This window comes from Athene cunicularia, assembly GCF_003259725.1.
Source record: "Athene cunicularia isolate RWA chromosome 2 unlocalized genomic scaffold, athCun1 chr2_part1, whole genome shotgun sequence".
NCBI classification, from domain to species: Eukaryota; Metazoa; Chordata; class Aves; order Strigiformes; family Strigidae; genus Athene; species Athene cunicularia.
This window is the reverse complement of record NW_020799095.1, coordinates 6,833,779-6,850,197: the sequence shown is the minus strand read 5'-3', so window position 1 is coordinate 6,850,197 and position 16,419 is coordinate 6,833,779. Positions and strand designations below refer to the sequence as shown.

General features: G+C 37.8%; 1 protein-coding gene across 4 annotated transcripts in view; it reads left to right on the top strand.

Moving 5' to 3' along the window:
- The window catches only part of NEK11 (NIMA related kinase 11), a 124,586-nt gene that overhangs the window by 25,189 nt on the left and 82,978 nt on the right, over window positions 1-16,419 (top strand). For all 4 annotated transcript variants that reach the window (XM_026843182.1, XM_026843181.1, XM_026843183.1 and 1 more), the window contains exons 4-6: window positions 2,488-2,606; window positions 8,580-8,644; window positions 9,149-9,275. In XM_026843182.1, coding sequence (XP_026698983.1) covers window positions 2,488-2,606; window positions 8,580-8,644; window positions 9,149-9,275 — 311 coding nt within the window. The remainder of the gene's footprint in view (window positions 1-2,487; window positions 2,607-8,579; window positions 8,645-9,148; window positions 9,276-16,419) is intronic.

The window sequence follows — 16,419 nt, the reverse complement described above, 5'->3', positions numbered from 1 at the left end:
TAAAGCAATTAGTGCCTGTTCATGTTATGAGCTCTAAATGCTAAGCTGTTCTACATAAGTTACTGCTGTGTTTGATACTCGTGCTATTTAAAATAGAAACGGCAACTTGGAAATTCCCCATGTACTTAAGTTGTTAAATTCCTCATGAACTTCATTATACTGACCTTCCAAAATGCAAAATTGGGTTAACAAACTTCTTCAGAGTTTCATGGCAACAGTATTTCAGCAAATCTTTTATGATGTATTTTTGTTTTCCTTTTTCAGACACAAAATCAAGGTTAAATTAGTTGTAGGACATTGAGACCAGTCTTCTCTACATGAAGATAAAAGGTTATACAGTTACTTGAGGGCACATATAGTGCTTTGTTTGCTTGCTTTTGTTCTTCATAGATCTTTGGAAGGAAATGTCCCCCAATTTAAGAGAATATTCACTAGCCTAACTCTGTAGGTCCTACACTTTTCTTTGCATTTTTCATGGCAATGTGTAACTGTGAGAGGGGACACACTGGGACAGGGAGAAACGGTGACAGGAGCCTGATGCACTTCATCTATCCTCACCCGGATAGTACATAGTCCCTTATGGCCAGTAGCCAGCTGACACATGTTTGAGCAGCCCCTGACTCCTGGGCTATTGCTACAGTTGGCTCTGGATGGTCTGGGGCAGCCGTCTGGAATAGGTGAGTCATTATTTTTGAGTTGTGCGAGTAGGCTCAGACACAGCCCATCTGGTTGCTATGCAGCTGAGTATCCAGCAACACTTTTTTTCTCCTCTGCTCTGCTGCAAGCAACCAGGGGGAAGCTGTTGAACATTTGGAGTTGCGAAGGGGAAGCAGCTGCTGAGAGCTCCAGGTTCCCAGAAGAGCTTTGCTCTGGGCTGCAGCAGGGAGGCAGATGGAGAACTGAAGCCATATTCCCTTCCCTAGTGAATGAGATGATTCAGACATTTCAATTAAAAAAATTGCAGGACATTGTCAGGGAAAACATTTTTGATATATGACAAAACATATTTTCTTTTTTTTTTTTACACATACTCACTTGAATGCTGTAACTTAGAACCTCAGGGACCACAGAAATTACTGTAAATTCTTGTCAAAGTACAGGACAGAAATGATGGATCTGCAAGGACAGAACCTGCTTATTTTGTAGCAGCAGTATGAAGCACTGTGGTGTGGGGAACAGAATAACAAGAAAAGACATTATAAAATGTTGAGTGTCAACAGTGCAAAGGAGGGAAGGGTTGATGATGGGAAATAGTGGTACAGGTACCATTGTATGGGTTAAACTACGGCACATAAAACTTCTGATTTCATGCAGAATGTATAATGTAAAAGTAACGATTTATGCAGAATAAGCTGTGCTGTTGTAAGGTTACTCGAGTACAGTGAGACTCACAGTCCCTTTGCTCTGGGGTTAGTTACCTCAACAGAGTGCTTGCCACTAATGTGCATTCTTGTAGACAAAATCCATTTATTTTATAAACTGGATAAACAACCAACTGACAACCATCTGTCTATTTTTTAGCAAAATGAACAGTTTTCATATAAGCCTCCTCAAAAACCTCTTTCATCATACTGTTGTTCAACTGATTTTTCCAAATGTCTGGCTTACAGTTCTCAAGTAGTCTTTTTCTGTACATATTTTCTGGTTTATTTTCACTGCCTACTGAGTGTCATATTGCTCCATTTCTAGTGTTACTTCAAGATCAATTGTAGTTTTAATGAAGTATTTACAATAACACATGCCTGCAGACTCTTGAAGCTTTAATTCTGCTTTGTTTCTGGCAAAAGTGAGTTTGGAAAAGGGACAAAGTGTCATAATTAAAGAGACTGTATTTTAATTCTTAAGAGAACAGCATGGTTTCTTTAATATTAACATGGTTGTTTCAGCATAATAAATGAGAGTTGTCTTTCGACTGTGCAATGCCTGACTTGAGTGGTAATGCTTTTGTCAAATTTGTGAACTTATTTGGAGCAATTGGGGCAGATTCTTTTTACTTGATTTAGGTGTCTACATATTAGCCAGTCAATGTAGGCCCTCATCATAAATCTTTGCAGAGAAACAGCATTTCTACAACATGATCCATCCCTTCCGGAGGTAGACAGCTAGCTGGCATAGATAATTGCACTATAGATGTGCCTGTTCCTTTGTGTTAACTATAAAGGGAGTTTAAGGTGACAACTTAGACACACATGTCTAAAGTTGGGTGATATGAAGGGAGAACATTAGAAAACTTTGATGATATTGTGTAACACTAAGAGAAAACTGACCTACTTTCTATGCAGCCAGACTGCTTGATCTCATTTTGATGTTCAGTTGTGTATGGTTTTGGTGCTGTGAGAGTTCAGAATTCATGTGCAAACATTAATTTTACAGTCTACGTGGTAGGAATCCTGAAGGTCTGCGAAAGTGGAGTCCTGTACTTTGATGAAAGAGAAGATATTTTTAAAACTTGTTTTAAATGTACAAATATGTTGTGGTATTTTTCAGGGTGGAGATCTAGACTTTAAAATTCAAGAGTACAAAGAATCTGGGAAGATATTCACTCAAAGACAAATAATAGACTGGTTTATACAGTTGTTACTTGGAGTCAACTATATGCATGAAAGGTACAGTCATCTAATATGAGAGCAGTTAGCTTGGGAGGGGGTCGAGTAGACTTACTGACTAGTTGCAGGTATTCAAAACAAAACCAAAATTGTATGGATTGTCTTGTATTGTTACAAAGTCCAGTTCACCAATCTGCTGTAGTATATCTTGTATAACTAAAGCGTAATTAATTATCTATCCTGCGAGAACATTGTGTATTGTATCTTTTAGCGGCAGTGGTAGATGTCTTTCAGCATTAGACACACTTTTTCTAAGAACCAAGTGAAAAATTCAGCACAACAGAAATAGTTCAATATTGTTAGAAGAAAATGGATTAAAAGATTAAAACATAATCAACTTTTTCAAGAGAAGTCCACTAGGATCCCTTGCAAATATGTGAAGAATCCAATATAAATGATATACTCCCACTAAAATGAGTGAAGTTACATACAAACATTCTTTGTATCACTTTTACCTGCACATCGAAGATTAACCTAAAAAATTACTGCAGGTCATCCGGACAGTGATGTGCGATTGGTTTGAGCAAGGGTAGATACAAATGAATACCTATCTTGTCATCTCCACGGGTGTAGTTCTTGCCTTCAATGTGATTTAGGCAGGCTGGCTTCAGTGATTCAAACAGTTCCCTTGTAACCAGCGTAGTGGACACGTGTGTGAGCCCTGCCTGGTCCGCTCCTGCATCATCCAGTGCTGCCACCTCTGAGGTAGGTGGGACTATTTAGCTTGGCGTGAGGGAGACCGCGGGCTGTGCTGAGTCAGGAGCAGAAGGCCCAGCATGCTGCCACCTACACTGAGAGCTGGAGGAACGGCCAAGCAAACGGGAATACCAGGTCTTTTCCTAGCAGCTTTTCAGAAAAAGTGAGCCAGTCGAAATTAACTTGGCTTTCAGCATGTTCTCCTTTTCTCTGTCTCCTCCCTGTTGCTTTTGCCTATTGGCAGCTCTGAAATGTCATGTTAATGAACAAGACAGAGAATCCTTTCTAAAGATCATTGTAGCCCAAAAGTCCAAGATTTTTCATCCTGCCAAGCTGAACTATTCAGACTATTACTCCTACTGAATTTTTAGAAATAAGAATGACATTGCTGTAAGGACTGTCCTAACAGAGGCTAAAGATGCTTGTCTGTAATCACCTGCACTTTTGGGGCACATGAGCTAATCTGCCTAAAATAATGGCCTAAATTATTAATGCAGTCAGGGGGGAGAAGATGTTTATGTTTGAAGAATAGGTTACACCCAGAATCTGATGATGAGAATTCAGTCTTTTTCAAGCTGAATGTGAACTAGAATCCATAGTCTTCCATCCGGCATGAGTACTCAAGGGGGGGGGGAAGATTTGGTGAAACACCAAATTGATGTAGCTCTTTCAAATATCTTTCACAGCAGGGCTTGGGCCAAATTTGGTTGCCTGAGCTTGAGTTGCAACAGAGCAGTAGGTAGAGATAAGTCACCTGTCACCAAGAACAACCATTTCTGAGTTGAGCTGAAATATGTGGGATATGTTTGACCTACACTGATAGATGCCTAATGAGTTTTTGCACCTACAGTGTCAGACTGTAGAGGGAAAAGGGCAGAGTGAATTACTGGCCAGGATGAAAGAGCAATTTGGTTCCTAAATGCCAATTTTTCTGGGGCTTGTACATGGTGCCACTCCCATAGGCTGCGGTGATGGGAGCACAGCAAAGAGACTTCACTTGGGATGCTGTGCTCTTCAGCATTCACCTCAAGCCAAAAGGGCAGAGGGAAATGGAAATAAAAATCCTGACCATGTAACTAAACTAGCAGTGTGGGTTGGTTGTGTTTTGGTTTGTTTTTTTTTTTTTTCCCTTTCTCAAACTCAAATTTAACACTTTATCATTAAAAGTTTTGGTAATCAGTGAAGTCCACTTTTAGTAAAATCCTTCCTTTAATGTATGTGTTTAGAGGATGCATTGTGCAGACTAATGCAGAATAATAACAACATTGCATTTGGACTAGATGAACATTGTAGGTCCCTTCCAACTGAACTGTTCTATTGTATGTTATTCTTTTTGTCTTTCATTTTCTGTATTTCCTCATGCCTCTTTTATCTCTTGTTTTCCCATATATTCCTTTTGTCTACTCTTCTCTCCATTTTTCTCATCTTCTCCTTGTCCTCAAATAAATATTTAGAAAAAAAAAAATCTTATAAATAAACTTTCTTTGGTAAATATGTATATTAAATTACTGGGTTTCCTGAAAAGTTGTTTAATTCTCCAGTGAAAGTAGCAATTTGATTTTTCCAAACAGTATTTCATTTTCTCTCTTTGAATCATTGCTATTTAATAGCACCTCTCCAGACACATACAAATGACTTGACAGTTTTATTTTTATTTCCTGTATTGTGTGTTCTTTGACTGTATGCACATTAGAAAATGTAATCTTTATTTTATTAGTTTAGAGCCAAACAATAGCTTAAATGGAAAAGGTTAGGCTTAAAACAATTTAAAACTACTTGTGGAAATTAATTTGAATTACTGAAACATAATAACAGCCTTCTGTTTATGTATAGAGGAGTCATACATAATTTCCTTTCTACTGATATGAAAAAAAGCTGTAATATATGTTTGAACTATGTTCTAGAAACATAGAATGCAAAGAAAATGCAAAGAAAACTTTTCCTTAGAATTAGAAGCTTGAAGTGTTCATTACTTGTGGGTTGGACTTCCTCATGCCATTCCTTAGAAAATCCAGCTGCTGTGGATGGGAGTGTTTATTCCAGAGAATCAGAAATTACTATTTCTGGTTTTAGGCACAGACTATTCACTTGGTGCACCGCTTTAGTTGAACTTCTGCACTTTCTGAAAACTCTTATGATGGAAACGTATTTTAAAATAGGACTTTTTGGCTGCCTCCAGTTGCTGGGGTTATTTCATGTGATAATAAAAATTATACAGATTAGACATTCTTGTCTTTTACTTATGCTTTTTAAATCCCAAAGGAGGCATGAATATCTTGTGGTCATTAGGCTATCTACTGGCTATTTTGCATAATTGGAAGGATTTTTAAATTTTAAACTTGAAAGCTAAATTATCTGGAATTAAATAGAGTCAGTCCTCATCTGTCATTGATATAACCAGAGAGAGAAATAAAGGAGAGGCAACATAGTTCAGTGGCATTATCTATCTAGAGACATTAAGCATGAAACCACCATCTTGACTCTCTGTCACACTTGTAGCCCATCACACAATCAGTGCACAAAAGGGGTACCGCAGCAATCAGGCCGTGAGGGCATTGATTCATTTCACCGCTATTTGTATAAGGCTGACCATTACGTTCTCCATCACTTTATGAACAATGTGCCAACACAGAGATTTTTATACTGTTTATGCAAACAAATCTGTGGTTTGAATCTACAGGATAGCAGGCTTTGCCCAAGTACTTTATCTAGGACAGGATTCAGACTTACCCAGAACCTCTTCTCTAAATAGTTCTTCAGATAGAGAAAAGAGAAATTAGTTGTTGAATATTTCACAGCAGTAAACTACTTCAGCTTCAATCAGCTTCACTTGCAGGTGTGTTGCAGAGGAAGCTTTATTCAAGGAGGCTGGCTGCCCACTGCTCAGTGCTTCATGCTGCTTTTTTATGACTTTGAGACAGCAAACACGTACTCTATAGAACATAGGTATGGATATATTTATAGCCCAAATCCTGAAACTACCCCTAAGTGTTAATTTCTACCCAAAATATCAAAAAACACTTCACTGTCAAGTTAGATTAAGTTTTGCTGGAGCCCAGTTAGTTCATGTTACCTCTATAGGTCTGTCTCTTGCTATAACAAAAAGTCATTCTCTCTCTTAAACTGCATTTACAGTGTAGGGTCAATATTTATTTCTTATTAGAATTAAAGTAGTTCTTTTAGTTAGGGTTTCAGCTTCTAACTTCATCTCCTTACATATCCTGGCAAAATAATGTGGCTTGCATCGAGATACATCATCATAGGAAGTTCCACGTATTTCTTAGTCATATTAATATATAAAACATCTTATAAATATTCATAATGCAAATAATGTGCATAACATTTTAATCAGTAAGTTGCAAGCTTATATTAGCTTTACGTTCCAATTTGAACTAATGTGACCCAAACACCTTATCTTCATCTTCTTTTCAAATAATACATTCCTGAAAGCTTTCTGGATAGTTTTTATACTTCAAGATACCTGTTATTCAAATCACAGTTATCCGGGAAACTTTTAGGTTCAAAGAATCCATGGTTATATTTCTACAAATTAATAATAATATAAAAAAAAAGGTTAAAACCCACCCATGCTCAACAACAATATGCAAGAAAAATCTCAGTGAAGTCAAATTCTTTCAAAGGCTCTGTGTGATGAATAGTAAGGAAAGGCTTTATGAATCTAAATTAACAGCATAAGATTTATATAAAACTATGTATATATATATATGTAGGCTTATGAAATAATAATGAGTATCACCTTAGCTTATTTTCCTTACTGATGTAATGTATAATGAGTGTACATGTATTGCTCAAGAAAGCTGCCAAATAGAGAACAAATTATTTATAAACATCAGTAGAGGCAGCTGAATAAAACTTTAATTTTTCCCACTGTGCAAACCATTCTCTGGAAGGATTACTTTTAGGACAAAAAATGGAAAAATTGCCTTAAGAAACATAAAGAACTCTTTTCTTTACGTCCTATAAAACTGGAACTGTTTCTTTTTCATGCTCAGTTTATGTACATACTACAATGTCTTCTAGTAGTTATTTTTCACATTTTTTTCCCGTTTGTGAACTGAGTATATTGAATTCAATAATTTTTTTCCTTCTTGCAAAAATTATTTACAAATGAGTTGTGGACTAAATTGCTTATTTAAATTGTGCTGAAGAATATGTATTTTATAGACTTAATATGAAAACTATTTTGAAAATAATTTCAGTATCTCAATGCATATGACTTTAATAATTCAATGAATCTTGAGGATTGCTCAAGAACAATTAAAATCTATTAATATATTGGTTTTTCCTGCCTACATCTCAAGAATCTTAGAGCATCAGTGGCTTTCATTACTTGTTCTAAATGGCTGAATGACTACAGTATTTGTATTAGCAGATAGAGCTTCTGTAGCCGGTAGGTGCCAAATGCTATTCTAACTTCCTCCTGCGCAGACCTGACAACTAATACTGTGTATTATCAAACTTTCTAAAAGTGGATGAGTTCTAGTTTAGATGAGGTTGTAGGGAACACTCCTGAAAGTGTTCTTAAGAAAAAATAATTAAGAACATGTTTTGTATACTGTAGAGATATTTTATTTTCCTAAGGGGCTGGAGAATTACTGTCACAGATTAATATTTTGAGAAGATGCTGTTTGTGTGTAGCGCATGATGTTGTTTCAGTCTGTGATGAAAAACTAAGTTTGTTAAAGCTGTTTTTTTTCTTTTCCTTTTGATTTCTTTCTTTGTAAAATTATTTTATCTTCTACATCATTGCTGTAAAAATTTGAACTACTAGCCTGATTTATATACATATTTGTCTTTCAAGCAATACATTTTCTATGAAGGAGAGTTCCCTGAGCTTTGAGAATCTCTTACTGCTGTTTTTCTCATCCCTCATTCTATTGTGAGACATCTCATTTTCCTGGCAGAAAATAAGATGTAATGCTTTTAAGAAGAGTCAGATAGGAAGACTTGCCTTTCTCCCTTCCTCTGCAGCTCATGTTAAGCCTGTATCTGTGTTCTCAAGCTGGCATCTCCGGGTGCATTTTTATTATCCTGGCTGCTTAGGCTCTCATCCCACCATGGGGATATGTGTGAGTGTACCTCTGTGTTTATATGAAACTGCTTAATGTTATCGATATCTGTGCGTTGTCAGGGTTAGACTGTAGCAGTGGTGGGCTGGCCTTCCTAACGCGGAATGAAGTTAAACACTTGAGATACTTGATACGTGACTGTGAATGCTTCCAGTCGAATGACGATGAATTTCCTATTATATTCCAGGCGGATACTTCACAGAGATTTGAAAGCCAAGAATATATTTTTGAAAAATAATCTTCTTAAAATTGGTGAGATTTCCATACTTTTAAAAGATATGTTTTAGTATGATAGAACAGTGCAACAGACATCTTGTCAATAAGGAAATTCAAATAGATTCATGTCTGTTATAGCATTTTGATTTGTGGTCAAACATTTATTTGACAGTCAGACACAGGAACGGGGGCCCAGAGAGTCAGTGGAATCTCCAGCCTTGGGGGTGCTCAAGCTGGAACTGGACCTGTGCAGCTTCATGTAACTTTGAAGTTGGCCTTGCTTTGAGCCGGGGGTTTGAATCAGGTGACCTCGTGAGGCATCATCAAACCTACATGGTTCAATAGTTCTATGATCTTGTGGTGTCTTTATTTTGAAGAATTGCAGAAAATTGTTTTTTCCATATTTTAAAATACTGGCGCGCTTTTTTTTTTTTTTTTTACATACAGTCATTGTTTCATGTCTAATAATAAACACAAAGAGTTTACATGAACAAATACATATTTATATGAATAGATTATTGTTTCTGTTGTTGCTTTTAGGGGACTTTGGAGTTTCCCGTCTTTTGATGGGTTCATGTGATCTGGCAACTACATTTACTGGGACACCATACTACATGAGTCCAGAAGCACTGAAGCACCAGGGATATAACACAAAATCTGACATTTGGTGAGTAGTCAGCATGCTAGTTCAATTGGTTTAAGCATTTATTTTCTAGGTCAGTATTTGACAGTATTTAGAACTTTTTTTTTTTTTTTTTAATGACTCTCTCAGTAGGGTGCTCACACTACTCCACTCAAACTATACCAGGCTCTTTGTATCATACATTACAATTTTCAGGTTTACTCTTTGTGTTACAAAGGATGTAGTTTGCTATTATTTTGGGTTATCTGGGACTTCAAAGGAGAGTAAGATTTAGGTCTAGTCTCTGCCATGACACAGGATGACTGTAGACAGTAGACAGAGTTCAGGATTTGCTAGGAAGTGGGGAAGTCCTTTTCCTTCTGATATTGCAATAGATGAAACAGTTCCTGTGAAACTTCCAAACAGATGAGGGAAGACTGATTCATGGCTGAGAGGGAAGCAGAAGGACCTTCTTAGGAACTGAATTGGAAAACATTGGCAAATGTGAAAAGGACGAAGGTACTTGGAAGGGGAGGTGAAAATGAGAATAACTGGAGTGTTAAGACAGAAGCAAAAAGGCACTCTGTTTTAGAAAAGGCTTAAAGGTAGAAAGAAAAGTGTCAATTTTGTACTTAGATGGCACAAATTCTTGAGATCAGGACTTTTAAGGTGATGATTAGAGAGAAGCTGAGATCTGTTGAAAGACCTTAGGAAACCTTTAGGTGTGCAGGTATTCTTACAAGGTAGGATGAAGAATGATTTTTCAGAATGGGGAAAATATCTGTCTTGTTTGTATGTGTGTCCTAAAACATCTTGTGTCTAAGATGATAGTTAAAATTATTGTGTTTTTTAATTCTGTCATAGCATTTTTATATAAAATGGGCTTTGTTTCTTCTCTTAAGAGGTTGGGGTTTTGGTTTTTTTTTGGTTTGTGTTTGTTGTGGTTGTTTTTTTTTTTTCCCCTGTAGGTATACATATCTTAAGTCTCCTTTTTAAAGAATATTTCAAATAAGGAAATTTTTTTAGTAAAACATTTGGCCACTGGAATACGATTTGTGTACTTGATAATTTAGCTTCTGCTCAGTTCTGCCTTTTCAAAATATACTTGTGAGTGCAGGATATAATTCTGAAAGTTGAGAACAGTTATCGGTACTTTCAACTGGTAGCAATCATTTTTCACAATTAACATGTTCAGTCCCGTCAGTGGATATGTCACGAATCTCATCTCTTGGTCTGTGTAGCTGAACTGAGATGAATTTGATGTCAGATTCTGTCTCATTCATCTGTATCAAAATGAATATCAGTTCGTACATGTAGTCAATAAAAATATATTGAGAGAAGATTTCAAAAGATGTCAAAACAAGTGAATAGACAGGGAAACCTACCTTTTGTGCTCTCTTACTATAAAGAATAATTTATTGCAGTTGAAATGGAATGTAAAATAGATGTTTAAGTTCTATTTGTGGTTACAAGTGTCAATCATATAAGTCATTGAAGTTGTACAGAGTAACTGAAAGCAGAGTTTGGTCCAATATATACGTGATGTGTTGATCACCCTTTTAAAGTTTACAAAGTAGCAGAAGAAAGTACTCCCCCCACTCCTCCCCCGTCCCTCTTTCTGCTATATCTTATGCATTTTGTCATCTTTCCAAGGCAGTATCAAGAGCAGTCAGATGAGGGTGGAACTGCCTTCAGAAGGAGTTTTTTGGCCCTCACTATAGGGGCACTAAGGAGGAGGTGTGCCCTGCTCACTAGACCCCCAGCCCACAAACCCCTTCTCTTTCTGAGCCAAGAAGCATTCTTTTGATCAGGATTTGTCAACTACCATGACTCTTATGTTTGATTAGTACTTTCATAATTTCATCTTTTAATTTAATCTTTTAGTGATGATTCTGTTTGATTTTTTTTTTTTTTTTTTCCCCATTTAACGGGGGCCCAAAGATGAGAGGTTCCTGATCACTCAGGGGAGCCCCCCTGGAGGCTCCAGGTGAGATGAAATCCTTGTGCCACTTTGCAGGAAGTTCAGTTGCTCATCAAGAAGTTGCCCACGTTTTTTAAGCATACCTGAAGTGACGTTCTCTCTTGAGACTTGTCCTTCTGATCTCTAGCAGGAATCAAACTGTTACACACAAAAATTGAGAATTACAGGTGTTCCCATGTTAAGTGTAAGAAAATATAAAATATCTTCTACAAAAGGCAGTTATTGCTGTCTCACTACGCTATCGTGGTCATCTCGCTGTTCAGTCCAGTTAATCATTGTTCATTAGAAAGACCTTAATTTAAGCTGCATTGATGATGTGCTCTAAAGAGACATTGTGCTTTTCAAGTTCACTGAAATCTCATGCAACTGGCTCTTCAAAACTGGCTTGAGTATTCACAGTACAGTGGCTGGTGCAAGAAGTATCGTCCTTTATAGTCCAAGGTCAATAGATGTAATGAGCTTCATGTTTTACGTTTTTTTATACCCGGAAGTTCTGCAATTAGCCTAGAGAAGCTGCAGGGTTTATGTTTGTTCTCAGTTAAAATTTCAGGGCTGGAATTCTTTGCTATTCCATGCTTTACGCCCAATCTTAATTCACAGGAGGCAAATTAAAATTGGCACACGTGTTTTCCTTATCGTCCCTGGGCCTGGACTGGCCAGGCAGTAAGCAAAAGCCTTTGCAGATGGACAGTCTGGGGTTTCCTCCTTTCCAAGCGAGGAGCTTGCTCAGGGAGCTGGTCTCAGTTCAGCAGTTCACCAACCCCGCTGCCCATCGGTGCTTCCCCTTAACCAGTCGGCAGACAGAAGAGTCAGTGCAGCGCCGGCAGCCAAGCTGAGACAGTGATTCATTCAAGACACTAGGACGGGTGGGGGGTTCGCCAGTGTCGTGTGTGCATACGTTTGGCAGTTGGGGCTCACTTTTACAGAAGCACAGTGTGACCCAGGGGCACTGACGTGCCAGGGTCTTGGGGACCTTTCCAGGCCTTACGTGCCACATGGTGGGACCAACGCTGACGCTGGGCATTGGCTGGTGTCCCCCCTCCACTGACGCTATGGCACTGCATAAATGTGTCAAGCACACTGAAGACTATGTGTCATTTTAAGGCATTTCTTAGGGTCAAGAAAGGTGAAGTAATGCGGTGGGACATTGCAATCTGCTTCTCTGGGACAGTGAGCATTTTAAAATTTATAGAAAGCAGAATGCAGAGGTAGCTGTGTGAAATAGCCAGTAGCCCTGTGTGAAATAGCCAGTAGTCCCTGGTGGTGTGAGGGACTGAAGTTGGTGTTTCTGGTCTGAATCAGAGCAGAGACCTTGGTCTGAACCTCTGATGTGCAGGAGGAGCAACTGGGTTATTTTCAAACCCTTCCAGGCAAAAGTTTCATCAAACCTCTGTTGGTAACAGGGACAACAGACTTCTTGTTTAACCTAAGTTTGTGTTCCAGTGACACACTCTTTCCCTGGAAAATGTCTGACCATATCTGTACTTGCAGGGACATAGCGGTTATGACTCACCCCCTGTGTTAAGGCACATGTGCTAGGTGTATGTATTAGATCCTTTGGCCTTAGGCCGATTTAGCTTATTAGCACTTTTTGTTTGTTTGTTTCTTTTTACAAGGCATGTGTGGTTTTTATCTTGTTCTTTGGGAGGGATTTTTTAAAATACTGGTAGCAGGAAATAGTGGGTCAGAATCTACCTAGATTACATCAGTGTAATCCAATTAAGACTGTTGAAGAATCATGGCAGAACAGGTCTCCCAACACCAAGAAATGCAGATGGAGAGCCATTGCATTAAGAAAGCAATCATATATTCAAGGAGATTACATGGAAGTCTACCAACAAAGTAACAACATAACAACTTTAATCAGCTTTCATTGCAGTCCATGCTGTGACTAAAAATCATCACTTCAGACCAAACAGACTTGGGCTTTGTGACATTAGTCTGGGAAGAATCTGCATCCTCTAACTCCCAGAACTATTCAAACAAAATGAAAACATTTCTTTCCAGCAAAAAGTAAACTAAAAGAAGATACTTAGTGCATTCAGGGCAGTTGTGACTACTCGCTAATGCATTACATTAGCGCTAACCTTTTATCTGAGGTTTTCTGAACAACAAGGATACCTTTGTACTTCCCATTATCTTCATGCAATGTAGAAATTCCAGACTTACCTTAATAGGTTAATGATAACTCCTGCAAATGGTCCTAAAGCTAAAGGGTGCTGTTGAATCTTCCCCAGAGATGTCTATTGTTCCAGAAAACTGGGATTCCCTTGGCACAAGGCATCCCAAACAGTTTAGGTCCTGCTTTTTGCATACTGGGGACTGAGCATCACTCTTGCTCATCCCAGCAGAAACTAATTCCCTGTTCAGATCCTGAATAATGTTACCATGATTTGCCTGCCACTATTAGGTAGCCTGTATTGCACCCGCAAGTTTTGCAGGTTTTTTAACTATGAAAGTTTGGGGTTTCTCAGATGAGACTGAAATCTGTGCTGGCTGGGAGTCTGCCAAGGATCAGTTATAGGTCCTTGAGTGCAAACATTGACTGTCTATCTGTGCAGCGGCTATTCTAACTGTATCATATTTTGTTTCTGAGTGCATGAGATAAGGTGTGTGGAAACAGTTATCAGCAATAGCATTTCTCTCTTCTTTTCAAAGCTATGATCATATAAAGTAAACTCCATCCAGGAACTTTTCAAAGTATTTGTGTATAGTAAATGTTATAAATTATCTCAGATGCAGAAATATTAAAAAATAATTTAGTTGAAAAATAAATGTTTTTTTCACTTAGAAACTTAGCAAATTCTTTTTAAGAACAGTATAAATAACTTGCTTTTTGTCTTCCAGAGAAAAAGCAATGTCACAGTCACATGTAAATCCAGTGTACTCTGTCTTCCATCAAGTACTGTCAGACTGGTTTGTCTGTAGGGTTGGGTTTCCCTACATCACAGCTCTTGGGACTTGCATTTTAATTGTGCTTGCTTGTCTGTGCTCATAGACTCTGGAGTCTTAAGACCTTTTGGTATGATCAGACTGAGACATATAAGCCACAAAGGTATATGTGTTTACATTATCTGGCTTTTGGAGTTTAATTTAAAAGCTAACTTGGATCTTATAGCCTTTGAAGAACTGTAACATAGTTTGGAAAGATCTACAAAAGATCAGATGTTAAAAGGACAGCAAAAGATCAGATGTTAAAAGGACAGCGATGTTTATGTAAACAATTAGCACCACAAACCTCAGGGTGGTTTCTCCTGAGCAGAAGTTAGAGGTCTGTTGGCTGATATTGTAGAGAACACACTGAAGCCTGTCCAGACGCTCCATTTTATGATGTAATTGAGCATCGGTAGCTTCAACATGAAACAGTAATGCATCAAGTTTGCTGAAATGAAGTGCTGTTTCGGACCTTTGTCAAACCTATTCATGAATATAGAGAGCCATCAAACCAAATGTGCAGGCTGGATCGTTTAATGACCATTTTAGAATTTTATAACACTGGCGGTTATACACACTAAGATTATAAAAGTAATTAAATTATATGTTTGGGTCAAGTGCAGATTGCTGATGGGAATCAGGAAGCAATTTTCTCTTGCTGAATATGCTCCTTATGTCATGCTTAGACCAGAACTGTAGAAACACAACTGAAAAATGCAGTCTTGAGGCAAAGCTGCTTGCCAGTAACTCCTTTGGGAAATTGCAGCTCAGCAGCTGTCCTGGGAAGAAATAGTCTTGCTCTGGGACCCAGGGCAGCACTTCTCAGCTTAGGGAGGTATTTATTTCATTTCAAAGAACTGTATCCTGCAGTAAAAACTTTATTCTTTTTCCCTCATTTTTCTTTCATTTTTTTTTCCTTTTATTTTTCTTTCATGGGACAGATGGGGTTTTCCCTGGGTAGCCTGTTCATGGCTTGGGCTGCAGCAGAATGCCCTGGGTGTTCTTTTCATCTTTCTCCAAAGCCTCAGGTGTAGTCAGAGTACTAAACTAGATGAATAAATGGGCTTCCCTGATGTGGCAAATCCTGTGCTCCTAATGGCTCATTAAGCAATTTCTAGCTGCCAGAATCAAGCAGTCTCCAAAAAAACAGATTTATTCTGCAAAAAGCAGTTATAGTACAGTCTGTTGTGTTGGGAGTTTCCTTCCTTTTTTCTTCCCTCTGGCTGGTTTCTATTTTTGTTTGATGCTTTCAGATGCCATGCATACAGGGTTTTTTTTGTTGTTCTTTTTGACTTTAAGTATTTTCTCTTGTAGTAATTATCTTGCTTCAGAGTTTGAACATACATCATAAATATAGGTCTTTATCTGTGTGTTACTGTTTACTGATTTTGGAAGTTTGAAAGCAGGTTGACAGTTAAATCTTTACAAAAACTAGGCAATTATTTATGTACCTCAGTAGTTGGTCTTCATGCAGTTGTTAGCAAAAATGTTCTGCTGATTGTTTTCACATACTGCTTGAAAAGTTCCAGTGAGCAAGCCCCTGTATTCTCTCTCCTCTTCCTTATTTGCATTGTATGTAGAGCCTAGGTTTCAGTTTTAAAATTATTTGCTTTTGTTCTTTTATTGCCACACAGACGGAATCAATTCCTCTTCTTTACCAAAATGAAACTTTATTCATTATTTGCTTTCAAAGATAACGTTTATACCCTTTTCATCAAAGCTGTTCACCTATATGTGCTTCTACTTGTTATCACTATGCTTTATTTTCATACTGCTTCTGTAAATTATAAATACCACAGTCAAATACTAAATTAAGAGTAAAGTTGCTCTGATATTTAAGTTGATTACTTAGATGAGTCTGGTTCTGTGTCTGGTTCTTACCAACATTTTCTAGACCTTGATCAAGTCACTCATCAGTGCCTCAGTTCTCCTGATTGCAAACTGGAGGTAATGCTGAGCATCCTTCAAAGCCTGGGAAGCTCAACTCCCCTGTTTTTAAAAAAACCATTTGTCGGACAGAACCCCATTGAAGAGCAAATTGTTATGAATAGTCTTTATATAGATAATTATGAGAGAGTTTATGTTACAATGTTCAACTTGGTGATCTTTTATGATCTCCATTAAGACTGGTGAAAAAGAGCCTGGTAAATAAGGTGATGGGAAATCAGAGGCCCATTTAAAATTATAATAATTCCTCCTTGTTTTTAATGACTTAAAACTAACACTGGTTCTTAGCTAGGTGTCCAGACCTACATGGTCAGATTTCTTCTTTTC